Source organism: Sciurus vulgaris (assembly GCF_902686455.1).
Source record: "Sciurus vulgaris genome assembly, chromosome: 16".
NCBI lineage: Eukaryota > Metazoa > Chordata > Mammalia > Rodentia > Sciuridae > Sciurus > Sciurus vulgaris.
This window is the reverse complement of record NC_136477.1, coordinates 18,548,919-18,576,342: the sequence shown is the minus strand read 5'-3', so window position 1 is coordinate 18,576,342 and position 27,424 is coordinate 18,548,919. Positions and strand designations below refer to the sequence as shown.

The following is a 27,424-nucleotide window of genomic DNA, read 5'->3' as shown; positions in this document are numbered from 1 at the left end:
CTATTTTTGGGGAGGTTGCTGGGATAGAACCCAGAGTTTCATACCTGCTAGGCAGGTGCTCTTCCACTGTGCTATCCCTTAGCCCACATGTGATTTTTTTTTTTTAAATACCAGGGACTGAATGCAGGGTTGCTTCACCACTGAGCCACATCACCTGCCCTTTTTTTATTTTTATTTTATATTTTTATTTTGAGGCAGGATCTTGCTAAGTTGCTTAGGACCTTGCTAAGTTGCTAAGGCTGGCTTTGAACTTGAGATCTGACTGCCTCAACCTCCCAAGCTGCTGGGATTTCAGCTGTGAGCCCAGCCGCATTGTGATTAAGGGCAAAGCCCCAGTCCTAGTGAGGTGGGAGAACATGGCTCTTTTCACCTTCCCAGAGCACACACGCCCTTGCTTGGCATATCCCCCAGGAAGCCACTGCCTGAGGGGTGGTTGCTTCCATCCCAGATGGGACCGTCACAGCATCTTCACGTGGATCAGTGTATCTGACTCCAGCCAAGTTCCCAAGCTGATGCCAAATTAAATGTCAGTAGCTTTGAGGATGGTTGGCTGCCGCCCCCAAAGGAGCGAAGGGAGCCGTACAGCTGAGACTTACACCAGCCTCAGTCTGCAGCGGATATCTATCAGCAATAGGACTATGTTCTGAGAGCTGGTGTGCGTACCCACACCCACATATACACGTGTACATGTATAGTTGCACATCTTAGCTCTCTTGCCTCTAGCTTTATAGAATCTTTGCCTTTCACCCATTAGCTGTGTAACACTGAGTGGGGACCCAATCCTCTGATTACTGGTGTTTGCATATACAGCCTTTCTAGAGAGGTCTGAGGAAATGAAGTTCCAGTGCACATTACTACACCCAGCACGGTCACTGAGGTCCTCACATAACACATGCTAACAACTGGGATGTGAGGACCCTACTGCACTGCAGACCCTACACCAGGTGCCTTGGGTGTTGTTAATTCTTGGAACCTGACAAATTTAGAGATAGGACCTGGGGCCTGTGTGGCTCTTACCAACCATCCTGTTTCTTCACTTTCCAGTTCAGGACCTCAAGGGGCTTGGCTATGAGAAGGGGAAGCCTGTAGGTCTGGTGGGTGTCACAGAGCTCTCAGATGCCCAGAAAAAACAGCTGAAGGAGCAGCAGGAGGTAAGACCACTGGAGACAGGGAACTCAGTAGGTGCTGTGGAGCATCCTTTCATTCGGTAGTCGTGGATGTGCTCCTGTGCTCACTGAGCCTGTGTGTATCAGGGCACAGAGCAAGGAGGCTTCTGGGAAGACAGGTACCTTTGTGAGTGCATGCCACCCCTTGAGGGTCCTCAAAAGCCTGCAGCTGGACTCAGACCCCAGGACCTCTCACGCTGCTGCCTTAGGGCATCCCTTGTGTCTTGTGCCCTGCAGCTGCTTTCCACCACACTGGAGGGCTGGTCCCCACTGGAATAGTCTTCCTTTCCCTTCCATAGTTCTCGAGGGCCTACTGTAGGATAGTTCCAGTTAGTACAGGGTGCCAAGGTGGTTCTGTGGGGAGGGGCTGGCCCAGTAGGGGGCTCCACAGCCAGTAGTAGCCCCTGCACTGCTTCCCCAGGAACTCAGGCTCCTGCCTGGCAGTCTCTGGGGTTGTGTACCCCAAATGCCTCTCTCAAGGATCAGGAGCTAAATTTGCCATCATTCAGGGCTGAGGGGTCCTCCTTACTACACTGAGGTTCAGGAATCCAGGGCACATCCTGAGGCAGGGACTTGTCTACCCAGGGGCTGACCTTGCAGGGGCGTGGGGGAAAACTGGCGTCCTGCTCATGGTCATGTTCCACACCCATAGATGCAGCAGATGTATGACATGATCATGCAACACAAGCGGGCAATGCAGGACATGCAGCTGCTGTGGGAGAAGGCACTCCAGCAACACCAGCATGGCTATGACAGCGACGAGGAGGTGGACAGCGAGCTGGGTACCTGGGAGCACCAGCTGCGGCGCATGGAGATGGACAAGACACGGGGTGCGCCAAGGTGCAGGGTCTGTGGGGAGGAGGTGGGTGAAATTTTGGGGAGCATGACTGGTGGGGCCTTACCCTCAGGGCACTGGAGGCTCAGGTGTTCCCACTCAGCTGCCCAAGTTCAGTCTCAGGTCTGTTCCTCCTGGCTGTAATGCCTGGGTGAGAAACAACCCCTCTGTGCCTTGGTTTCCTCATGGTGAAAAGTGGGGATGGGGGTGAGCCATGGTGAGTGTTCGCTAGTATTCGAATGGAAAACTTGACATGGTTGCCTGTGGGGAAGGGTATCTAATTGGTGTCTCAGACCAGCATGTCATTCCCTGGAGGCCCCGCCAAGGCCTATACCTGTGTTCTAGGCATCAGCCAGCCCACTTCCCACCCTCCTCCTTCCTCCTCTCACTTAACTGCTTCTCTGGGCAGAGTGGGCAGAGCAGCTGACAAAGATGGGCCGGGGCAAACACTTCATTGGAGACTTCCTGCCCCCTGATGAGCTGGAAAAGTTCATGGAGACATTCAAGGCCCTAAAGGTAAGCCAGGGGGACCTCTGCACCAGCCCCTGCTGTGGCCTAGCCCCTCTGGAAGCTGTCTCACCTACTAGAGCCTAAGGCTCCCATGCTCACAGCAGAAGCCAGGCCCTCTTACAGAGGGAGGCATCTGTTTGTGACAGACTGCGTCTGTGTAGGGAATTAGCAAATAGCTGCTCAGCTGCTGCTTCAGAACATTTCCCTGGCTGCAGGGGAAATTGTGCCTCCAGTGGAGCCAATTAAGTGCAGTTTACAGGCAAAGCATTTCTCCAGCAAAAACCCCCATGGACCTGACCTGGCCTCTACAGGACAGAACTTAACATTCTCCCCTGTTGCTGTTGGGCTTATGAGGTGAAATGACTGATGTGGCATGTCCCATGTTGTCTTGTTAAAGTTTTTTTAGAAAACTGTCTTGTCTCCCATAACCTCATCATTGACCGCATTTTTTGGGAGAGAGACGTGGGGATTGAACTCAGGGGAGCTCTACCAGTGAACCACATCCCCACCCAATAAAATTTTTTTAAAAATTTTGAGACAGGGTCTTGTTAAGTCTTTGAGGCTGGTCCCTTGAACATGAAATACTCCTGCCTTGCCTCCTGAGTGGCTCACACCCAGCTTGGCCACATCTTTTTAGCACACTGTTATGAATTGTTCTCAAGCCAAGCATGGTTCTCATGCCTGCAGTCCCTGCTGCCTGGGAGGCTGAGGCAGGAGGATTGATCACTTGAGCCCAGGAGTTCAAGGCTAGCCTGGGCAACATAGTGAGACTCATGTCTCAAAAAAATAAAAATAAATTGCTCTCAGAACACAAGGTTTTCTTTGCCAGTGAAGCATCAATCTTTCTTGTGATAGATGAAGTTTGCATAACTTGTCACCTTGCCCCTTTTGACTTCATTGCCAAGGAACTGAGCACTCTGAGTCCCTGGAGACCCAAAAAAGGATGAAGAGTTTGATCTCTTCTTGAGGACTCTTCAAGCCTGACCTGGTGGGAGGAGGCAGATGAGTGGCTGGTTCCAGCATGAAGTGATGCCAAAGGCAGGGGGCATATTTGTGTGACGCTGGGGCCCAGGGGTGGCTATGGCCCTCGCGTGTGACTGCTGCCACCTCTCCCTGCAGGAGGGTCGAGAGCCTGACTACTCAGAGTACAAGGAGTTCAAGCTGACTGTGGAAAACATCGGTTACCAGATGCTGATGAAGATGGGCTGGAAGGAGGGCGAGGGGCTGGGCTCGGAGGGTCAGGGCATCAAGAACCCAGTGAACAAGTGAGTCCCAGAGCCCACCTTTATGCCCTCCCTTTTCCCCTTTGGTGAGATGGTTTCAACATCCCACTGCGCATGGCTTGCCAAGCACAAGCTGGTGGTGCAGGGAGGTTGTGGAGGCCTGTCCCCCACCCTCCCCTGGGTCCCTCTGTGAAGGCACAGGGGTCAAGCCCTCCTGGGACTTGATGGTCACTTGCTACCTTGTGAAGGCCTTGCTTGTATTCCTTGCAAGCTGGAAACCAGTCCCAGAAATTAGTGGGAAACCTTCTAGATGTGACCCCTTGCTCTGAGCACCCCCTGCACTGTTGCACCACTTTGAAGGCTGACCTCTCAGTACTGTCCCAAGTAGCTGCCCAATCATCTCTAGAGCTGTGATAGTCTGCACTGTGGGTACTCCTTTCCTTGCAGGACCCTGGGGCTGGACCACCTTGACTCTTCCCTTTTCTTCCCAGTGTGGGCTTGTGGGCTTGTCCCTGCACAGATGTCCTTAGCCCAGCACCCCACTGTGAGCTCCTGGAAGTGCAGTTGTTGAATCCATGCAAGCCAGGCCTCTCTCCTCAAAGTTCAGGCCCTGTGTCCTCTTCCCACGGCACCAGCCCAGGTACCTGCTCATACTAGCCTGTTACTTCTCTGCAGGGGCACCACCACGGTAGATGGTGCTGGTTTTGGCATTGACCGACCAGCTGAGCTCTCCAAGGAGGACGACGAATATGAGGCTTTCCGCAAGAGGATGATGTTGGCATACCGCTTCCGGCCCAATCCCCTGGTGTGTGCACCCTTGTTCCCCCAGTATCACTTTGCTTCCTTCTGAGCTGCCCTGATTTCTCACAGTAGACTCCAGGTTGGTGGCAGGGTTGCAACAGAAAGGACCCTCCATTTCCTGTGCAAACTAGGCCAGGAACCCCCAGCTCTCAACCTGCATTCAAGCCCCCTCTCAGACTTAGACCTTGCCATTCCTGCTGGAGGATGTGAGCTCAGCTGCTCCTAGATAGAGGAACTACTGTCTGTCCTTTGCATTAATCCCTCCCCCTTTTATCTTTTTGGCTTCCCACAGAACAACCCCAGAAGGCCTTACTACTGAATATTCTGGAGAAACACAAGTCTGCGTTCTGAGCGACAGTCTCTGGGCTGTGGGGTGTGCTGGCCTGCGTTTCTGCCCATCCCTACCGTTATGAGCGTCATACTGTGTATTAAAGTCCCAGTGCTCACCCACCATAGCAGCCTGGTCCCTGCCATTGTTGGAACCCTTTCCTGTCCTTTAGCAGTGGGCTGGGCCTAGCAGATGGAGTCAGGACTTGTTCTCTGACTTTTTAATTTTGTTCAGTACTTGGGATTAAACCCAGAGAGGTACTTCACCACTCAGCTACCTCCCCAGGGCTTTTTTTTTTTTTTTTTTGGAGACATGGTCTACATTGTTAAGCGGTCTCACTAAGTTGCTGAAGCTGGCCTCGAACTTGCAGTCTGGCAAGATGATTTCTCAGAAGTCCCCCATTATCTGAAGTATCTCAGAGCACCACCTGACCCCTGCTCTGTCCCTTTGGTCCATAGCCCCTAAGGTTGGGCTGCAGCTGAGGAGAGGACAGAAGGCTACTCTTCTGCAGAAAACTGTAGGGAGGGGCAATTGGCTGACACCTGGCCACACCTGGGTCCCAGGGTGTCAAGGACCTTTCAGCCTAGCACTGTTTCAGGAGGTTAGAGGAGGAGGAGTCTTTAGGTAGGGCCCAGCCCATCTTTCCCTTCTTGGTCAGTGGTGCTGGCAGGGCCCAGCACACACAGCAAGCCACTACTGGTGATTAGCTGCAACCTAGGCTGCTCTTAACTTCTGGTTCCACCAGTGTGAGAGACATACAAGTCCCTGGGGCTAGTTCATTTGGAGACAGCTGGTGGTTGGATGCACCATGCTAACATGTCAGTCACAGCCTGGAGGAAGAGAGCTTGGAGCAAGAGGTTTTAAGGCAGGAGAATGGCCCAGGCCAAAGTGTATTCCAAGACCTCCCCAGCTGTGTCTCCCCAGAGCTGGCATCTCATGTTGTGCAGAAACCATCTAGGGATCTTTGGCTGCAGCTGCTCAGTTCCGGGTTGGATGGGGACCCAGAAATCTGCATTCTTACCAGTTCTGTGGGTCTGCAGGCCACTTCTGGTGTGTCAAAACCTGGGAATCTCACCCATGTGCCTCCACACATCCAGCTAGTTGGTGGTGACCCAAATCTGTAGGGTTGAGGGATCCCTATTCACAGGCTCCATGAACTCAAGTGGGAGTTGGACTCCTGGGTCAGCAGTGGTCATTCAGCAAATACCGAGTAATTGAGAACCAGATGGAAGAGATCTGCCCCCAAGCAGCTGGTCTTCTGGGGACAAGGTCTGAGGCTGGTGGTAGTCAACTACAGCTGCTTATTGAGAGCTACAAAAGCTAATAAGTGCTGGGGATATAGCCTAACATATGCAAGACCTTGGATTCCATCGCTGCACCACAAAAAACGGGGAAAATTACCAAGAGGCGCCAGGGGGTGTGGTATAGGCTGCCTCAGAATGTACTTCAGTAAGCCCAGGGACTAGGAAGGTCTCAGAGGCAACAGCAGAGCTGAGGCTGGTGTGATATGCCATCTGCCTCCCATCCTTGAACACTGGGTGTGACATGGTGGGCTAAATCCAGGTGGTTGCTTATGGGGGGTGCCCAGAGGGCAGCTGGCCAGGGCCCCAAGCACAAGTTTACCTCAGCAGCCAAATATTCAGAAGACAGGACCCTGAGGCTTAGTTCCAGGCACCCTGCCACCAAGTCACCTCTCCATTGAGTTCTCAGTAATCTGGAGGCTTGCCAAGTAAGGGCATGGACTTTACCCTCAGGCGGGGAATGAAAGAGGCCTCCAAATGCTGTGTGCATGTGCAGGTATGTCCTGGACATAGGTACAAGGTCAGGCCCTGAGACAACTAGGTATAGACACCCCTGGCCCTGCAAGGGGAGGAATGGGGTAAGGGTGACAGGGCAGCCTGGAGTAGGAGTTGCTGGCATCTGCCTTAAGAACATGGGCTTGGGCATGGAGGGGCAGAGCACTTACCTAGTGTGCTCAAGGCTCTGGGGTGGGAGGTGAGATCATAGAGAGGGTCCCTCTGGTAGATGGCAGACAGGCCTGTGGAGTGTTGGTACTGCTAGAATTGGGAAGGTAGCCCTGAGGAAGCTGAACTTCACCCTGTAAACAATGGGCGCCTGGGGAGGAATACTGAATCAGACTGGTGGCCTGAAGACACTTGTGGACTTGCTTGGTTGGCACAAGGCCAGCGGGCAGCATGGAGAAGGGGCCCTGGCTGTTCAGAGGGAGAAGCTATGGGCTCCTTGGGAGCAAGACTTCAGTGAGCACATGTCCCCTTGCTGTTTCCAGTAGCCATGAGTACTCCACACTTGGCAAGAATCTGACTGGTTGGAGGGGGTGACAGAAACAAGGCTGCCTAATTTTCCTGACCTCACACAACAGCCCTGCCTGTTCCAGTTCCTCTCCATACCTCACAGCCCCCTGGACGCTGCCCAGCCCCCTCTAGCTGTTTGGAACCTTTCCGCAGCCAGCTAGCTCCCTGCTCCCTCCCTCCCAGCTGCCTCTGAAACCCACACTCCACCTTTCCCCTTTCCCTCCTTCATTCAGCCTCTGGCTGCCTTCCAGCTGCTCAGCTCCTTACTGGAGCCCTCCCTGCCAGGAACACTTCCCAGCACCCCTGCCCGCCGCAACTGGCCCCACCTAGACCTTCTAATTTCAGCATCCGCTTCTTAAAACCTCTGCCTCCCTCTTTCTCGTACTAGAGGGACCCAACCCATGATGGCCTGCATGCAGACAGGCCCCAGTCAAAACTTCGACTCTGGACACATGTTTAAATGTGTGGCCATTGAATATTCAAATCCAAGTGCACCGGCTGAGGGGGTCAGAGCAGCATAGGCAATGTCTACTTGATCCTGGAATGCGGGTGGGGATAGTCTGAGGAATATGCGGGGTTAAAAAGAGTTCCCTTAGGACTGGGGGTGGAGCTCCGTGGTAGAGCCTTTGCTTAGTATGCTAGAGGCCCTGGGTTCCATTCCCAGTATGCAAAGAAAAAAACGACAACGAAAGGACCCCGTTACAGGTCGAGGTTGGGATGCCAGTGTCAGGACAAAGAAGGCAGAAGTGCACCTCACCCCAGCTCAACCCAAGCCACTGGTAGACGCCTGGAGAACCGAATTTCCTTAGAACAGAGTGGCCGGCGGGGGATCTCTAGGACGCAGCCCCTGACCTCAGAACAGAAACGTTGCGAAGTGCTGTTTTCCAGCCTTTGATAGAAGAGAAACTGAGGCCGGACAGTCGGGACCGACAGGGGCCAGACCAGGGTTCGGATAGGGAGGGGCGAAGGGGCGGGGCAGCGGCAGGGGGTGGGGCCTCGGAGGCTCCCGGTGAACGCGCAGCACGGTCTTGGCTGCGGCTGGCTCAGGGCGCAGCGGGGGGCGACCTTTGTGCGGGGCGGGTCCCTGGCAACCCCCCGCCCAGACGCGCTGCCACAGAGGAGCCGAGCGCACTGGAGGCCACGCCAGGGCCGAGCCGGGGTCCCGGCGCCGCCGCTATGGACATCCCGCCGCTGGCCGGCAAGATTGCGGCTCTGTCGCTCGGCGCCCTCCCGGTGTCCTACGCGCTCAATCACGTCTCGGCGCTCTCGCAGTGCGTGCGGGGAGGGGCCCGGGCTGTCTCCCGGGGAACACTGGGGACTGAAGGAGGCGAGGAGGACCGGAGGGGGGCTGGCGGGAGAATGCGCGGGCCGCGGGCTTGGCTCCCGCCAACCCTGCACCCCGGCGCAGCTCGGAACCGGGGAAGGATGAGGGCTGGGCCAGAATTACGCCCTCCAACCGGAAGTTCCCTTCCCGCCTCGTTGGAGGCTGGAGTGGGGACGCTCTGAAATGTTTGGGGCCTGAGGAGAAGGGATGCCGAAGATGAGAACCCCACACACGGCAGGGGTTTGAAAGGTGTCTAGGGTATTCCCAGGGATGCGCCCAGCACAAGTTCTAAAGTCGCCAAGGGTCAAAGTATTGACCCAGATAAAGCCTTGGTGACCCAGCTCTTGCTGCCCCCCCCCCCCCCACACACACACACACACGCCGTGGTCCATCGCCTGCTACAGGCTGGAGACTTTCTTTTTGTTCAGGTCCTTCTCATCCTGTCCTTAGACTTACATGTAATGACCTCTACTGCCTCTGTCTCTGTGGGTCCAACAAGCCTTTCACACTCCCAAACCCAGTCCATCCCAAACCGTGGGGTAGAAAAGAGTCTTGATTGTGGGTCTGGCTCCCTGAGTACAAGCAGTGTGTCTCTATCTCCTGGGGCCCTGGGTGAAACAACTTGCCTTGGGAATCTCAGTTTCTTCATTGGTAATGGCATAATCTTAGATCTCATCTCATTGTTATGGGTAAAGACTGCAAATTGAGTGCAAAGACCCTGTTGTGGGCTCATTGGATTACTACAGTTATCATTGTTGATAGGGTCAGGATGGAGATCCTAGGAGACAGAGGGGTTCATAAAAAGATGGGCACCTGGGCAATGTGGGGAATTGATGTTCAGAGCTTTGCTGTGTGACCCTGGACAGATCTCTCACCATCTCTGGACCTTGGTTTGCCCTGAGACCTGGTTTCTGTTATCTACATAACTGGTTGACCAGCCTTATCACTCGCTGCCACAGGCAGATCTGGGTGGGGATAGAGTGGAATGAATAGAGGCATTTGGACTTCAACTGGGAGGAGTTGGAGCCTTAGGCAGAGAGGTCTACAGAACTGAGCACTAGAACCCTCCAGAGTGGGAGCTGAGCCTGGCCAGAGGGGCTTGGCATTGTTGAATGAATGACTGAACAAATTGAATTGAACACACATCCACAAATGATGAAATAAATGGTACAGACAAATAGGGTTGGTGGATATCCCCTCTGTACCTAGCTCAAGTTGGACAGTGATCCTTTCTTGGGAGTCAGGGAGGACTCCCTGGAGGAGGACAAATGTAGACTGACCATGAAGGATGAGTAGGTGTTTGCCAAGTGGAAAAGAGACACAGGCTAGACTGGGTGGTATTGGCCTGTAATCCCAGCTACTCAGGAGGCTAAGGCAGAGGGATCTCAAGTTTGAGACCAGCCTCAGGGAGGGAGGGAAAGAGAAAGGAGAGAGAGAGAGAGAGAGAGAGAGAGAGGGAAAAAAGAAGAGACTTCTGGAAGCAGTTTCCATAAGGGGGAAACAGCCTGAGCAAGAGTCTGCTGATGCAGACCCTTTAGCCTCATCACCTCGTGCCTCCTGGAGTCTACCTTTTCCCCCATTGGGGAGGGTGGGGTGAGGCCTCAGTGCTGGGCCTGGCCTTCCTGACTTGGTTTCCCTCTCCTCAGCCCCCTGTGGGTGGCACTGATGAGTGCCTTGATCCTGGGCCTGCTCTTTGTGGCCATCTACATCTTGTCTGGTGGCGAGATCTCCTATGATCCGCTCTATGCTGGTGAGTCACTGGGAGACTGAGAAGGAGAGAACTCTCTGGACCAGGGCCTCCATCCTCAGACTTGGGGCTATTGAAGGACCTCTTCCAACATCCTGGAGGCCTTTGATGGGCACCCATTAGGCTGGTGACCTTAAAGAGACTGGGATACCTCCATTAGATTGGAGAACCTCAAAAAGCCTCCTCCTTCAGACTTGGAACTCCTGAGAGGAGGGACTCCCCCATCAGATTGGGAGCCCCTAAAAGTCTGTGCCTCCCTATCACTTCTAGATCTCCTGAGAGCAGGCATGGTGCATCTCCCATAAAACTGGGGTCCCCCAAAAGTGGGACTGTGCCTCTATCAGAATTGCAGAATGAGGCAGACCAGGGAGGCCTCTATCTGACATGCAGGAGGCAGGCTTGTGGTCCCATACCCTGTGGGTTGGGAAGAGGAACTGGGCCTGGAGCCCTTGCCTGGAACCTCATTCCTGACCTGTTACTTCAAGCCCCTGTTTTATACCTGACCTAAACCTGCCCATGCCCAGACCTTGACCTGCAGGAACCTAGCCCCGCCCACACGTGGCTCTGGCCCCGCCCACTCTGAATCCCCACCCACGCCTGGCCCGCCCCACCCACTCTCCCACAGTCTTTGCACTCTTTGCCTTCACCTCTGTGGTGGACCTTATCATCGCTCTCCAGGAAGATGGCTACGTGGTGGGCTTCATGGAGTTCTACACCAAGGAGGTATGTGGAGGGTGGCCAGGGATGTCCCATGCCCCACCACCTGTCTGAGCCTCTCACCTGTCCCCACAGGGCGAGCCATACCTGCGCACATCACATGGAATCTTCATCTGCTACTGGGATGGCACGGTTCACTACCTCCTCTACCTGGCCATGGCAGGTGCCATCCACAAAAGGTGCAGGGGCAGGCTGGGTGGACCCTGGACCCTGGGAGAGAAACTGTGTGCTCAGGTGGGGCCCCTAGTCAGGGTGGAACCAGAGTGCCTGTGGGGAGAAATCAGAAGTCCCTCTAGGGCTGCAGCCAGGGGTGGCCAAGAGAAGATTCCAGAGAATGTCATCAGGTGTGAGTGGTGGTGGTGGTGATTCTTGCCTTGTATCCACCCTGCCCCTTTGACAGAGTGACTGACAGTTCAGTCCCTTGTTCAATTCCCTGTCGTTCCTTCCATTCTGGGCAAAACAGAGAGACCTGGAGTTGGGAAGCCCAGAATGGCCTCTGGACCCTGACTGAGGCTCTGAAACCAGGGGACAGGTACCCACTAGTCACCCCCACCCGTTCCCAGGAAGAGATACCGGAACCTTGGACTCTACTGGCTGGGATCCTTTGCCATGAGCATCCTGGTGTTCCTCCCAGGAAATATTCTTGGTAAGGACTCAATTTTGGGAAATCCAAAAATTTGACTGGGTCAGCGTCCTGCACCTGGAAACCCCCTGTGTTGGATCCTCCACCCCCTCCCCAGTGTCCACAGAGGCCCCTCCTCTCCTTATGCCTGTCCATAGAAAAGCCTCAGTCAGGAGCCTTCCTGGTTCCTCTTGAAGCCCAAATTGATTCTGCTTCCTCCCCGGGCAACTGGCCCTTGACCCCCCAAACTCCAGGGGTTTGGCCCAGAATGCTTTGACACAGAAAGGGAGTTTTTAGAGTGACAGAGTGACAGAGTGAAAGCTTTGTAAGTAGATCTTGGGAAGTAGAGCAGAAATGACAGTCCAGATGTTGGTATGGCCTGACAAAGACCTAGCAAGGGGATCACCCAAGGTGTACTTGGGAAAGACAGGACGCTTGGAGTGTAGGGTCTGTATTCAGAGGGTAAACTGAGGCAGGCCAGGCTGAGGAATGGGGACATCATCTTATGGATGCAGGGAATCATGGAGGGTGTTGGAACTTGAGTAAGATTAGCATTTGTGAATCAAGAATTCCATCCAGCTGGGCGCAATGGGGCTCGCCTGTAATCCCAGTGGCTCGGGAGGCTGAGGCAGGAGGATGGAGAGTTCAAAGCCAGCCTCAGCAAAAGTGGGGCACTAAGCAACTCAGTGAGACCCTGTCTCTAAATAACAAAATAGGGCTGAGGATGTGGTTCAGTGGTCAAGTGCCCCTGAGTTCAATCCCCAAAAAAAGAAGCCCATCTAGGGCTCTGGTATGGCCCAGCTAATGGGTCCAGCCAGCCCTGAGAGACCCTTGTTGAGTGACATCCTATCCCCTCCACCATGGCAGGCAAATACAGCTCAGAGATTAGACCCGCCTTCTTCCTTGCCATCCTCTACATGCTGGTCCCATGCTGGGCTGGCAGGAAGGTCTTCAACCAGTCCCGGGCCCCCACCTGCTGTACCCCCAATGTGGTGAGTGCCTTGCTCCAGGCAGGCCTCTTCCCAGTCTGCCTGAATGTCCCCCCATGTGAATTGCTTTTAATCAAAGACTTTGTCACCTTGAAAGGATCACCTCTTCATGCCGTCTCCAATTCTCTCCCATGGGGCAGGTGCATGAAGAGCAAAGGAAGGGCCTTCTGCAACGCCCTGCTGACCTGGCCCTCGTCCTATACCTCATCCTTGCTGCATTTTTCACCCTTTTCCGGGGCCTGGTGAGTTTGCCCTAGCCAGCCTCCCCATTTCCTGTCTCTGGCCTCCCTTCCTGGTTCACGTCTCCCATATGTGTTCCTTTACTGGTGCAGAAAAGCCATTGCTATTCTGTCTGATCATCCAAGGAATTTCTTCCTCAAGTCTGACCTGAGTGTTCACTCCTTGGCTCCTATATCTGTGAATCTTCAGCCAGAGGGGGAGAACTAGGGCTGGGAGAGAGCCAGAGCTAGGGATATGGACCCTGCTTGAGAGCTGTGGGTGTGGGAGGCTTCCTGTATTCAGGACGTTGGAGGTCAGTGGATGGTTCCTCTGTCTCCCCTAGGTGGTGCTTGACTGCCCCACGGACGCCTGCTTTGTTTACATCTACCAGTATGAGCCATACCTGCGGGATCCTGTGGCCTATCCAAAGGTGCAGGTGAGAGGGCAGATGGGAGGAGAGGGCCATTGCCCTGCCTCTTGAAAGCCAGAGCCAGAAGCACACATTAAACTGACAGAAACATATGGGATGTGTTGTCTAACCCAAAAATGACAGATACGGTCTTCAGGTATGGCTGGATCCAGGAACTTAAGGCTAACTGTCTCCAAGCTCTGGTTTCCTGGCATGGCTCCCTCTGTGGGGTGGCATAGGCAGCTCCAGGCTTCCGTCCACCCCAGTCAGCCATACCAGAGGAATGTGATCCCTTATTACTCCAAAACTTAAGTGCATGTCTCAGGCAGGCTATGACATGCCCACCCCTTTATTAATCATTATAACCTCGGGACTGGAAAGTTATGATTGGCCAGGCAAGGATCACATGCTGCTTTTGGAGATTGGTGGGTAAGCTTGGTATGTGTAGGTGGTGGAGGTAATGACCCCCAAGGGAAAGAGGAGCACTCTGCACAGAAATGGGATGTGCAGAAAGCCCCATCCTTGGTGGGATCTGAGGCAGTCCGGACTTCTCCTCAGACTCCCCTCCCTCTGGGGTCTTGGGAGGCCAAGCTCATCTCATAGGCTGTGCCCCCACCGCCTCCAGATGCTGATGTATATGTTCTACGTTCTGCCCTTCTACGGCCTGGCTGCCTATGCCCTCACCTTCCCCGGTTGTTCCTGGCTACCTGACTGGGCCTTGGTGTTTGCTGGAGCCATTGGCCAGGTGAGGGGAAGGTGGGTGACGGGTGGTGGGTGGACAGGCATGTAGCGAAGGTGGTTTCTGCTTACCCATCAACTGCTTTTGGCTCAACCTGGGCAGCATGATTATAGGTGCCAAGAGGTCCTAGGCCCAGTACCCAGGAATTTTCCAGTCTGGGGGAGAGAGATCCAAACACAGATACTCCCAATCCCACAGGATCAGAACTAGAGCAGAGGAAGGACAAGGACTGAGAGGGATTTGGAAGGGAAGGGTTTCCTAGAACAGAGCACAGGAGCTGGGCTTTGACAAAAGAGAATGGGTTTCCAGGCAGGGAAGTGCATTTCTGGAATGGGAGCAGCATAAGGACAGGTACAGAGGATAGTAAGTTAGCAGGATCATGATGCAGGTAAAGGCAGAAGCGAGAGAAACTGGCAGATAGATGGCAAAGACTTTGCATTCTGGGTTTGGGAACTTGTGCTGAGGGTGATTGGGAGCCATGGGAGGTGTTTGAGCAGTGGAGGGCCTACTCAGAACTGGGGCCCTATTTCTGAAAAGAAATAAAACCTGGGCCCAGCCCAGGGTAGTAAGGCCCAAGAAGAATTCTATAGGTATGGAATTGACAAGATTTGTGTCAAAAGCAGCTGTCAAGGGTAGAGAAGATTAGGAGGAGGAGCTGGATCAAGGTCACAGGACAGGTATATTTAGAGATATACAGATGTATTGGAGAATGGAGACTGGTTGATCAGCTGTCAACAGCATGAGGACAGGGACTCTCTGGGCTCTGCCTGACTGCCTTCTGTAAGACCCCAGCATGCTGGGACTTCTGTCCCCCTTGGGTCCCTGACATTCATCCTTCCTGTCTGGTCACCAGGCACAGTTCTCACACATGGGCGCTTCCATGCACCTGCGCACACCCTTCACCTACCGTGTGCCAGAGGATGCCTGGGCCTGCTTCTTCCTGTGCAATCTGCTGTATGCGCTGGGCCCTCATCTGCTGGCCTACCGCTGCCTGCGCTGGCCAGCCTTCTTCCTACACCCACCGCCCCCAGGTGCCCTGGCCCACCACAGGAAGCAGCAATGAGAGACTGTTTACATGCAGTTGGCCCTGCCCTGGGAAGGGCGGGTCACCTTTTTTAGCAGCAGGAGGCACATCTCTGGGGATCTTCAGTCCTAGCTATGGTGGTTTCAGGCTAGTGGGTGGGATGGGAGACTAACAGCCAGGTGTTCTTACAGAGAGCCTCACTCAGCCTCACTGCTCCCCCAGAGGCGTCTTCTGCGGCCTCCCAGAATTTACCTCCCCATGAGTCCTTTTAATAAAAACGCTTTTGGTGTCTAAAACGTCACTGTCTGAGTGTTTCAGGGTGCTTGGGCAAGGAACCCTCTTCTTGGACCCCAAGGGGACCCGACACTCACTGCCATCATGGCTGTGGGGATCCTGTCGGCCTCCGGTTGGTGTGTGCAGCTCCAACTTCCAGATGGGAAAACTGAGGCTCGGAATGGATGAGAGACCTGCCTGAAGTCACGATCAGGAGAAAAAATCCACTATTCTGCCGATAAATTACAATATGAGTTATAATGTGGCACAGTTATTAAGCACCAACAGTTTACCATATCAAGTGCTAACATCGAGTATTGCATGCTGGATCTCACTCTATTCCAGGTTGGGAAACAGGCTGAAGGAAATGAAGGTTCTAGTCCTAGGTCACATACAATGGGCACAGCTGAACTGGGAACTGAGCCCCAGTGCGTCAGACCACAGAACTGTTTCTGTGTATTAGGCTTGAGCTCATTTTAGGGGAAACAGGTCAGAGAGGCAGCCAAGAGGTTGCAGGGAAGACTTACCATTTCTTGGTTTGTCATTTTTTAAATTGGGTCAAGGGCCAGGCTTAGGGGATAATTTAAACAGAGGGGGATCAGGGACTTAACCAGAGTCTGCTCCTTGCCTCTACCTGTACTACCAGGTACGTAGTGTGTATGTGTGTGTATGTAGCCATTGGATCTTCAAAGAACCAACTTTCCATTTCCCAGAGATGGAAACAACTCAGAGAGGCCAATGTTTCCTCCATGGTCTCACAGTAAGGAGCAGAGTTGGACTTGGACCTGTCGCTCCAGGTTCCTATGCTAGAGTGTGATTATTGTGGGGCCTTCACTCCCTCCCCCCAGGGGCAGCTGGAGCCCAGGACGCCAGTATGGTCCCCTAAAGGACAGATAGGCAAACTGAGGCCTGTAGGTCAAGCCCCTTAACCAAGTCACTCACCAACCCTTGGGTAGGCAGGTGTCCAGGATGGAAGACCCCAAACTCCCTCAGAGTCCCATTCCGTTTTAAAGATGATTAAACGGAAAGAAGCTCAAGAGGTTCCCTGCTGACCCAAAGTCAGCCAACAGGAGCAGGGACTCATTATCATAATGCACTCATTATCAAGAGCGGTCCTTCCACCGCAGGGTCCAGGCCCACTTTTCCACAGAGCCACGCAGCTGCGTCGCCTTTAACAACCCCCCCTCGCCGGCCTCCCTCCTCCCCTTGCAGGCAGACTCCGGGATTGCGCCGCCCTGCGGGACCTGCCCAGTCCTTCCCCGGTGTGCGGGGAGCGCGCAGTCGGGACGCGCAGGGGCCGCTCGGCTGGGGCCGCGCGGGCAGGATGGTGAGTGCGGCCACCGGAGCAGGTCCCAGGCTGGTAGTGTGTCCCTGATCCCCCGGTTTTGGGCTTCTGTCTCCGATTCTGTCCCTTCGGTGTTTCTCTTCCCATTCTCTGTTCTCTTTCACCCTCTTGTATCTGCCCTTTTTTTCTGACATTCTCCCCCTCCATGCCTCCTTCTACCTTTCTCTCCCTTTTTTCGGGGTGGGTGGTTGATGTTCTCCCTCTCTCTTTGCCTATCTCTCCCCGACCCCTGTCTCTGGTTCCTCATCTCTGTCTCTGTTCCTCGCGCGCTCTCTTCTCTGCTTCTTCCTCCATGTATCTCTCCGTCCCTCTCTCTCGGTTCTTTCTACCCCTGTTCTCCCCAGCCCCCAGCCCCTTGTCGTTCCCGGTGTCTCTGGCCACCCCACCCCCCGCGCTCCCGTCCCGGCCCGGTTTGCTGCAGTCTCCTGGCGCACCGATAACCTTGCTACCGCGGCTCCGGCTCCTCCCCTCCCCACTCCAGAGCACGGCCCCGGAGAGGAGGAGGCGGGGCTGCGAGCCACCTGAGTTGGGGTGGGGGCTCAGGTGGGGTGCTGGGGCAGGTCTCAGGGAGAAAGAGTTCAGGGGCATGGGCTTAGATCAGGAGAGAAGGTGCAGGGGAGGGGGCCTACTAACATTCGCCTCGGGGGAGTCCTCTGGGACCCTGACCGGAGTGGGGACCTGGGCATTTGAGAAGTCCTCTGGGGAGGCAGGCAGTCCTGTAAAAGGCAAAGGCTGCTTGAGGCTGGACCGAGCACCTTGTGTCCCCAGGTGTGCGCCCCGGGGGCCCTTGGGCGGGGCGTGCTCCCGGCTGCGGTTTGGGGAATACTGCTGCTAACCGCCTCGGTGGAGGCGCAGCGCGGCCGGAAGAAGGTCGTGCACGTGCTGGGTGAGTCTGGGCCGCGGAAGCGGGTCTTGCCCCTAAGGAGTTGAGGCCAAGAGCGAGCACCCAGCTGCGCAGACGCGGCAGCCGGGTAGCGTTGCTGATGGCCTCGGCACCTCCATCCCACGATCTGAGCCCCTGCCCACTTCCTGAGCCCCTTTACCTTTCTGATTCCCTGGCCCGCACCCAAGTCTTCTTCCTATACCCCCTGCCCCACTCCTAGACCCCCTCTCTGAACTTTGTTTGGTTGTCCTACAGAGGGTGAGTCGGGCTCAGTGGTGGTGCAGACGGCACCTGGGCAAGTGGTAAGCCACCGGGGTGGCACCATCGTCTTGCCCTGCCGCTATCATTACGAAGCAGCCGCTCATGGCCACGATGGCGTCCGCCTCAAGTGGACAAAGGTGGTGGATCCTTTGGCCTTCGCCGACGTCTTCGTGGCCCTGGGTCCCCAGCACCGGGCATTTGGCAGCTACCGTGGGAGGGCCGAGCTGCAGAACGATGGGCCTGGGGATGCCTCCCTTGTCCTCCGAAATGTCACCCTGCAGGATTACGGGCGCTATGAGTGTGAGGTCACCAATGAGCTGGAAGACGACGCTGGCATGGTCAAGCTGGACCTGGAAGGTGACCAGCACATGGGCAGGATGGAACTTCTAAGGGAGGAGAGAAGGGGAGATTGCAAGGGACAAAATCCAAATGAAGTTGAAGAAATTTAGAGATCGTGTTGGGTTAGAGCAATGGTTCTGATGAGGGTGATTTTGCTCCCCATGAACTTTGACAATGTCTTGAGACAGTTTAGGCTGCTATACTTGGAATGGCGGTGATACTGACATCTAGTGGGGGGAAGTCAGGGATTCTGCCTGACACAAAACAGTCCCCCACAGAAATAATAATCCAATTTTAAAATGTCAATAAGAGGACAATAAGAAATCCTGGGATAGTTAAAGTTCAGGTACTGTAAGATCCAGTTATTTCAGAAATCCATCTCTCATTCCTGCTTCCTCTTATGGAACCCAAAGGAACCCCAATCCCAATGCCAGGCTTCTACCCTCACAGCTTAGCAATGGGTTTCCTGGGAGTCTTAGCTAGAGTCTCAGAGTTGTTTCTCATTGGACCAGGTCCAGTCGAGGTGCCCATCTGTGAGCCAATCTCTGTGTCTAAGAGATGGGCTGCCCTGATTGGCTGACCATGGAGCTGATAGGTGGAGTTTATATCTTAAGAAATCCCTCCTACCTGTTTGCCTGACTCAGACCACTAGAATCCTAGAGGACTCTACGGGAGATTTCAGGGGCTCCCACTTGCAGAACTTTCTAACAATAACAAATCCCAACAGTGGCAGCAACTCTCTGTTATTAGGCATTCATGTGCCAGCCAGAGAGTTGAAGAGCTCTCTGGAGTCTCTCATTTAATTTTCCCCAAACCCCACGGGAGACAGCTATTACCAGCAGATGGGCCATGGACTCAGTGAGGTTAGATAGAGCCTTGCCCAGGGCACAGGCTAATGAGCCGCAAGGTCCAGATTCAATCTCCTGTCAGACTCCAGGTCTTCTCCCTGGCCCCTGTCTGCTCTCTGGATTTGCTTAAAGTATTCAACTCAGCCAAGACCTGCACAAACACAAAGGGCTTTTGAGCTGCATTGACTATATGAGTCCAATGAGGAACAGGTTCATAAGAACTGAAGGTGGAAGGGATATTAATGGGTACCTCCTTGAGCAATGCTGGTGAATCGAATGGGTTTTCACCCTGGGTCAACCTTCCAGGCACTCCCAGTCTTAGGGAGTCCTGCACCAGAAACAGACATTCCTGGATCTGGGCTTTCTACTGGACCAGTGGGAAGGACTCAGTGCCTGTGGGATGTCAGAGACATGTAAGACCCAATAGAGGAGGGTTTGGGAGTTAGCTTTTGAAGGAAGACTTGAGTTTGACAGGCGGAAAAGGATACGACGAACTTGAGCAACTGTCTCCAGCGATGGATGAGGGATAGACAGACACCATTAAGTACGTTAAGGTGGAAGGTCAAGTAAATCCAAACTTTAAGGTTAAAGGAACCATAATGGATGTAAGCTGAGGAAAGGCATGGTCGGATGGGATCTGGGGCTAGAGGGATGAACTGGAAGATTCAGGTAGAACAGTCTCAGGGTATCTCAGATGTCAGGGGACGGGGCGTGCTAGGGACCCTGGCTGACTCCCTGCGCTTCCCCGCCAGGCGTGGTCTTCCCCTACCACCCGCGTGGAGGCCGCTACAAGCTGACCTTCGCGGAGGCACAGCGCGCGTGTGCCGAGCAGGATGGTATCCTGGCGTCCGCGGAGCAGCTGCACGCGGCCTGGCGCGATGGTCTGGACTGGTGCAACGCAGGCTGGCTGCGCGACGGATCCGTGCAGTACCCGGTGAGCCAGCCTCGGGAGCCCTGCGGCGGCCTGAGCGGGTCCGGGAGCGCCGGGGCCGGTGGTGGAGCCAACGGCGGCGTGCGCAACTACGGCTATCGGCATAACGCTGAGGAACGCTATGACGCCTTCTGCTTCACGTCCAACCTCCCGGGTGCGTAGGCTCCGCCCCAGGCAATCTCGTCACCACCCGGCCCTCCGCTGTAGTAACTAGGGTACCCTTGTCCCGCGACAGTCAAACGCCACCTGGCACCAACATTGCCCAGGCAGAGGCTCGGGTCCCTGGCTACAGGGGAGGGAATGTTCCTGGAATCCTGGACTGCAGGAGGGTGAGATCCTGCACCCCAGCCCAAGTCCCCGGAACCGTCCCAACAATCCACCTCCCATGTCACCCCCACAGGACGCGTGTTCTTCCTGAAGCCCCTGAGGCCTGTGCCTTTCGCAGGAGCGGCGCGCGCGTGTGCGGCGCGCGGTGCGTCGGTGGCCAAGGTGGGCCAGCTATTTGCTGCGTGGAAGCTTCAGTTGCTGGACCGCTGCACCGCGGGCTGGCTGGCCGATGGCAGCGCGCGCTACCCCATCGTGAACCCACGTGCGCGCTGCGGAGGCCTCCGGCCAGGTGTGCGCAGCCTGGGCTTCCCAGACGCCTCCCGACGCCTCTTTGGCGTTTACTGCTACAGAGCACCAGGCGCACCAGATCCGGCTCCCGGGGGCTGGGGCTGGGGCTGGGCAGGAGGCGGCGGCTGGGCTGGAGGCGCGCGCGACCCAGCGGCCTGGACCCCGCTGCGCGTCTAGGACCCAGGAGGGTGACGGTTGTGGGTGCTTGGCGAATGGTCGAGCGCCCTGATGTCCCCTGGATACTGGCGACGCCCCTGAAGTCCCTGAAGATGGGTTTTTCCTCTTGAGGTCCCTGGAGAGTGGACACGCCTGCAGTTCTCTGCAGGCTGACCAGGCCTCTTGCGGTCCTTGGACATTAACCACACCCCTTGAGGTCTCCTGGAGTCTGGCCACATTCCTTGTGGTCTCTTAGAAACTAACCACGCCCCTGGGGTCCCTTGAGACTGGCCAGTCCTCTGGAGACTGGCCAAACCCGCTTTTTCTGGACAGTGGATTTCCCATTTCCCCAACTTACTTAAGGAGAAGTGCCACGCTCCCTGAGGATACTGGGAGGCCAACAGAACCCACGGCTTCTTGGAGACTGGCTACCCTTCTTTGGCCCCCTGGAAACAAACGGACTGTCCCCTTGGTCGCCTGGAGGCTGGACCCCCGGGATTATCTGAAGACTGGCCACACATCCTCTGCATTTCCCTGGAGACTGAAAACTGGTCCCTTGAGGTCACCTGCACACCAAATTTTCCTCCCTGTCACCTGGAGAGAAAACAGAAACCTCAGGGTTCCCCAGGTGACCATGCTCCAATGGAGGATCCATGGACACTATGGGCTCAGGCATTTCCTCTCCCCCACTGTGACTCGGAGACTGGAAACTCCCATTCTCCCCTTGCTCCCTGAGAACCCCCTAAAGTTTCTAGGGTAACAGGCCATGTTCCTAGGTTACTGTGGAGGACAGCTCCACCCTCCAGCTCATGGGAGACCACTCTCATCTGTCATCACTATGACTATTGACATACCCCCAGCAGGTTCACCTGAGTGATGGCCACATCCCATCCCTCAGGTTTTTCTCTGGAGGGAGACCAAACCCATTTCACAATCCCTGGAGGCCCTTAATGGACTGTCACCAAAGATCTTGTCATTTTTTATGGAGACCAACTGTCTAGCTTCCCACTGTCACCAGGGAGATCAATCAGTCCAACGTATACCTATTACCTAAAGTCACACTTCAATCAGTCACACCCATGGAGATGGTGACTCCCTCCTCCAGTGGTAACCATGAATACCACACATTTCTTATCTCACTGGCCTTCACCCCAGACCTACAATTCTACTTCAGGCTGTACTTACCCTGACCAACCACCATGGAGACCACCCTCCCCCTAACTGTTCCCCGGGCGGGGCTGAGCCAAATTTGGTTCTCCAGCTCTCACCATAGAAACAGGCTGCCCCTTTCCCAGGCTGCACACCGGCTCCTTATGGTCCTCTGAGCTCCGCCCCAAGGTGACTTGAACCTCACAACTGTTGTCATGGATACCAAACTCTGGTGTCTGAGGTAACAGAACACCTGTCCCCCTAGGCTTTCCCTCCACAACAGGGTCCTGCCCCACCAAGCTGTCGCCATAGAGACTGTCAACATCATCTCTATGGCAACTGACCTCCCAGCTCTCAGGAACTTCTCACCTTGGAGGGGATGCCTTGGGTTCCTCCCCCTGGGGCTCCTCCCACAGTTTCATCAGGGGCCCCATGATTGCCCTTCACCGGATGGGCCCAGGCCCAGACAGGGCTGAACTTCTGGAGCTGCTGGTCACCCTCCGTTTGCACGCTTGCTATATGCCAGACAGCAGCTGTGCATGAGACACCCTTGCAACACCGGGCTTTTGATTACCACCCTACAGAGGAGGAAACTGAGGCTGTGGAATGCCCTGGCCCTTTGAGCTGTGCCAGCATTGAGCTCTCCTTTTGTTCTGAGACTCCATCCCCATTCTCACCCAGTTTGCACTCCTTCCCTGACCCCTGCCCACATTTCCCTCCTTAGAGACCCAGGAGGGTGGAATGTTTCTTAAACTTCAAAATCCACCAGGTTCTGAGGGGTGATTTGTGCTGAGGTCAGCCAGACTCCTCAGTGGTGAGACCCAGTTCCTGGAGACAGTCCACGGACAAAGCCACCCCAGGTGTGGAGACTCCAGCTCTGCGGTCCTGCCTGGAATAACCCTGGCATCCCACATGGGTTCCCTACTGTCACTTCCATCTCTAGGAAACCCATCTCTGAGTTCTGGAACCAGGTGGACTTGTGGTCGAATCCCACATCATTTTCTTGTTCACTGTGTGACCAAGTGACAAAACCCCTCTGTTTCCTTCTCTATACCAGGGTTGTTCTAAAATCCCTCCAGTACAAAGCATACAGCAGGGGTTCAATAAATCTGTTTCTTTTGATGAATGAGAAAATGAGGCAGCTGGTGAGTAATTGCTTCATAAATGCACTTTGATGGACAAAACGCTTTCTGATTGGAGGAGCTTGGTTTTCGGTTCCTCCCGCAGGCTGCAGAGACATCTCTCCCTCCCCTGTCGGCATGCCCTTCCCCAAGCCACCCCACACAGGACTGCCACTTCTTAACTGTCCTGACGGTCCTTGAGAATACCCAGGGCATGCAACGTTGAAAACGAGATTGAAGTTCCTGTCCCAGGAAAGCGATAAAGTTGCAAAGTTTCTCTGACTTGGGAGTAGGGGGCAGGGAAGGTCTCAGAGGAGTGTGGAAAGTTTCTAGGACAAAGGCAAAGCCAGAAGAAAAACAAAAGTGTAAAATCCTGAATTGGTCATAAAATTGGAGTGGTCCACCTGACTACACATCCTTCAGAGCTTCCAGAGACACAGACCCCTCATCTTTATTGTTTTAGTTTTAGATGGACACAATAATTTTATTTATTTATGTGGTGCTGAGGATGTAACCCAGTGCCTCACCCGTGCTAGGTAAGCACTGAGCCACAACCCCAGCCCAATCCTTCACCTTAAATAAGGGTCCAGCAACCTAATTAGGTGGCTAGCAATTCCAGCTGGGTCTTAGCTTCCTCCAATGGGATAATGGTAAGGGGCATGTTTCCAAAGATGAATGCATGGGGACTGGGGATATAGCTCAGTTGGTAGAGTGCTTGCCTTACAAGCACAAGGCCCTGGGTTCAATCCCCAGCACCAAAAAAAAAAAAAAAAAAAAAAAGATGAATGCATGGGATTTGGTCTGCTTTTCTGCCTCATCAGTATTGGCATCCCTGGGTTGGAGATTCCTGGTTTCCCCTCGAGTATGTGAATTTCCTTCCCATTCCAAGAAAGTTGCAAGTGGTTGACTTCATTTCCTTTGGGCTTGGTCAATGAATGCTATGACCCATTATTTGGGCAACTCTGATTGGTCTAGGAGGAGGCATGGACCTATGCAAACCAATGAGACTCAGCTCCTGGAATTTGGGTGGAACTTCCTTCTGCAAGTGGTTCCCATGATGTTAGGGTGCAGGTCTCAAGACCCCCTAAGAACTGGCAGCCTGAATAGAAACCTTCCTGAAACCAGATACTCAGAAATATCTCCTGTTCGCCACCCAGTTTATATCCCAGAGATATCTGAAGTTTCTTAAAAGCCCTTCCCAAATGTTTCATGCTCATTCCAGCAACCAGGTGAGCATGCATACAACAGCCAACCCTTGGTAATCTCAGGGAACTGGTTCCAGGACTCCCTGTGGATTCCAAAATCTGAAGATGCTCAAGTTCTTTATATGAAATAGTATAATTTGCATAGAATTTACAAATCCTCCCATATACTTTTTTTTTGGAGGGTAGTGGGGATTGAACTCAGGGACACTCAACCACTGAGTCACATCCCCAGTTCTATTTTGGATTTTATTTAGAGACAGGCTCTCACTAAGTTGTTCAGCTCCTCATCATTGCTGAGGCTGGCTTTGAACTTGCCATCCTCCTGTCTCAGCCTCTCAAGCCACTGGGATTACAGGGTGCCCCACCATACCCAGCCTTCCCATATACTTTAAAACACCTCTACATGACTTATAATACCGAATATGCCTGTAAATGCCATGAAAATAGTAATACTCAATTTTTAGGGAACCATGACAAGAAAAAAAGCCTATACATACTTAGTAGGACACAATTTTTGCCCCAAACATTTTCCTTTTAGGTACTGGGAATTGAACCCAGGGATGCTTAACCACTGAGCCACATTCCCAGTCTGTTTTTTTTTTTTTAACTTTATTTTGTTTATTTATCTTTATGTAGTGATGAGGACTGAACCCAGTGCCTCACACATGATAGGCAAGCGCTCTACCACTGAGCCACAACCCCAGCACCCCCAGCCTGTTTTTATATTGTATTTGGAGACAGGGTGTCGCTAAGTTGCTGAGGCTGGCTTCGAACTCGTAATCCTCTGCCTCACCTCCCAAGTCTCTGGACTTACAGTTGTGTGCCACCATGCCTGGCTGTCCCAAATATTTTCAATCCACAGTTAGTTGAATCTTCAGGTACTGAGAACTGACTGTATTATTTCTTTTCCCCACTTTTACACAAGAGATTGTGTGCAACATATACTTTCTTATACTGTGGTAAAATTTATATAAAACTTACCATTTTCACAGAAAAACATAGCAACATAAAATTCCATTAATATAATGACATCAATATAAAACATAAATTCAATATAAAACACATCAATATAAAACACATCAATATAAAAACATAAAATCATGTTGATAAATAAAATGACATAAGAATATAATATAAAGCTAATCATTTTACTCCAGATATGGTATGGAAGTGCATACCTGTAATCCCAGCTCCTGGGGCACAGGGGAGTTGAAGCAGGAAAACTGATTTTGAGGCCAGCCTCAGCAACAGAGTGAGACCCTGTCTCAAAATTTTAAAAACTAGGTAACACTTTAAAGTGAACGATTCAGGATCTGGGGATGTGGCTCAGTGACAGATTTCTGGCCTAGCATGTGCAAGGTCCTGGGTTCTATCCCCTAAACTGAAAAAAATTGAAGTGATTGATTGACAGGCAGTTAGTACATTCATGTGTTGTGTAGCCACCACCTCTACCTAGATTCAAGATCTTTTCCACGAAACCCCCACACCCATTAAGCAGTCGCTCCTCGTTCCTCCAACCCCTTGGCAACTGCTAACCTCTTTTCCATTTCTATGGATTTTCCTATTCTTGATATCTCCTAGTAATGGCCTCATGCAACATATGGTCTTTATGTCTGGCTCTTTTCATCCTGCATCACATTTTCAAGGTTGTTCTACCTCTTAGCTTGGATCCGTACTTCATTTCTACTTATGAATAATGTTTCCAGGTATGTGCTATAGTTGGCTATGTCCTCCAAAGGTCCATGTGCCTGGTCCCCAGCCTGTGACCTTGTTGGGAGGTGCTGTAGCCTTTAGGAGGTGAGCACTAGTGGAAGGAAGTTAAGTCTTTAGTGGGGCACGCCATGGAAGGAGACAGTGGGACCCTGGCCCCTTCCTGTCTCTCTCTGCTTCCTAGCCACCCGGAGGTGAGTGGCCTCCTCTACCCCGCCATGATGTACCATGCCTCCACAGGCCCAAAACATGAGGGCCAAGAGACCATCGACTGAAGGCACAAGCCAAAATACATCTTTTCCCTTAAGTTATTTCAGGTGTTTTGTCACGGTAACAGGAAGCTAACACAGTTTGTATATTCTGTGTGCGTGTGCGCGTGCGCGCGTGTGTGTGTGTGAACACGTTAATGGTCATAGCAGGATTATTCACCATAGCCCCAAGTGGGAACATTCCAAATATCCATCAATAGATAAATGAATAAATAGTGTGTGCTATATACAGGGACTCAGGATGTGACTCAGTGGTAAAATTGCTTGCCTGGTTGTGTGTGTGGCCCTGGATTTGAGCTCAACACACACACACACACACACACAACCAGGGACATTTTACCACAGAGCTATACCCCCAGTTCTTTTGGTTTTTATTTTAAGACAGCGTTATACTAAGTTGCTTCAGGCCTTGCTAAATCGCTGAGGCTAGCCTTGAACTTGTGATCCTCTTGCTTCAGCCTTCTGAATCGCTGGGATTATAGGCATGCCTCACTGTGCTTGACTCAGTATGTAAATTTTTGAGATAGATTCCCATCAGCATATAAAGACTTCCCCCACTCTTTTTTTTTTTTTTTTTTTTTTGTGGTGCTGGAGATGGAACCCAGGTCTTGTGCATCCCAGGCAAGTGCTGTACCAGTCAGCTATGTCACCAGCTCTCATTTTATTTCAAGACGAGTTTCACTGAGTTGCCCAGACTAGCCTCAAACTTGTAGTCCTCCTGCCTCAGACTCCTGAGCAGCTGGGATTACAGGCATGCACCACCATTTCTTTTGTTACAGTCACATCATCTCACACAAAAGCTGGAGGAAGATCTCAGGAGTTGTTTGCTCAAGGGATTAAACTTGTGCTTTCTATAGTGGTCTCCATGCGGGGGTTTTTTGTTTTGTTTTGTTGTTTTGTTTTGGTAAGGGGCACTCAACCACTGAGCCCCGACCCCAGCCCTATTTTATATTTTACTTAGAGACAGGGTCTCACTGAGTTGCTGAGCGCCTCGGTTTTGCTGAGCCTGGCTTCGAACTCGAGATCCTCCTGCCTCAGCCTCCTGAGCTGCTGGGATTACAGGCATGTGCCACTGTACCCGGCTGGTCTCTACTTCTTAAGATATAGGATCAACTGATGCTCTACCATTAATGGACACATTCACCTGTTTCACACATCCTTGCCAGCATTGTGTGTTGTCACTTTGGTTTTTTTGTTTGTTTGTTTGTTTGTTTTTGAGACATGATCTAGTTCTATTGCCCAAGTGGCCCTGGAACTCCAGGGCTCAAGCCATCTTCCTGCTGCCTCAGCCTCCTGAGTAGCTTGTATTTCAGGCACTTATGACTATTCCTATTTTCACTTTTGACTCTGGCCA

General features: G+C 53.1%; 3 protein-coding genes across 4 annotated transcripts in view; all 3 read left to right on the top strand.

The window, feature by feature from the left end:
- SUGP1 (SURP and G-patch domain containing 1) overlaps positions 1-4,986 on the top strand; it is a 31,424-nt gene extending 26,438 nt beyond the window's left edge. Inside the window, exons 9-14 of one of the 2 annotated variants that reach the window (XM_079116747.1) lie at positions 1,045-1,151; positions 1,819-1,996; positions 2,411-2,517; positions 3,631-3,776; positions 4,410-4,539; positions 4,828-4,986. In XM_079116747.1, coding sequence (XP_078972873.1) covers positions 1,045-1,151; positions 1,819-1,996; positions 2,411-2,517; positions 3,631-3,776; positions 4,410-4,539; positions 4,828-4,854 — 695 coding nt within the window. In that variant the 3' untranslated portion in view covers positions 4,855-4,986. Of the gene's footprint in view, positions 1-1,044; positions 1,152-1,818; positions 2,014-2,410; positions 2,518-3,630; positions 3,777-4,409; positions 4,540-4,827 lie in introns of those variants that run through there. The other variant, XR_013760102.1, reaches the window with a different exon arrangement.
- A 3,190-nt stretch (positions 4,987-8,176) lies between these two features.
- TM6SF2 (transmembrane 6 superfamily member 2) lies at positions 8,177-15,744 on the top strand. Its single transcript, XM_079116777.1, has 10 exons — positions 8,177-8,446; positions 10,146-10,249; positions 10,872-10,969; positions 11,039-11,142; positions 11,527-11,609; positions 12,453-12,577; positions 12,715-12,816; positions 13,137-13,229; positions 13,828-13,947; positions 14,795-15,744. Exons 1-10 carry the CDS (start codon positions 8,352-8,354, stop codon positions 15,002-15,004), a joined length of 1,134 nt encoding a protein of 377 aa, XP_078972903.1. The 5' UTR covers positions 8,177-8,351; the 3' UTR covers positions 15,005-15,744.
- A 532-nt stretch (positions 15,745-16,276) lies between these two features.
- On the top strand, positions 16,277-22,924 carry HAPLN4 (hyaluronan and proteoglycan link protein 4). Its single transcript, XM_079116784.1, has 5 exons — positions 16,277-16,565; positions 17,352-17,469; positions 17,722-18,084; positions 19,667-19,999; positions 20,246-22,924. The coding sequence occupies exons 1-5, from the start codon at positions 16,563-16,565 to the stop codon at positions 20,635-20,637; spliced, it is 1,209 nt and encodes a 402-aa protein (XP_078972910.1). The 5' UTR covers positions 16,277-16,562; the 3' UTR covers positions 20,638-22,924.
- Positions 22,925-27,424: the final 4,500 nt, after the last annotated feature.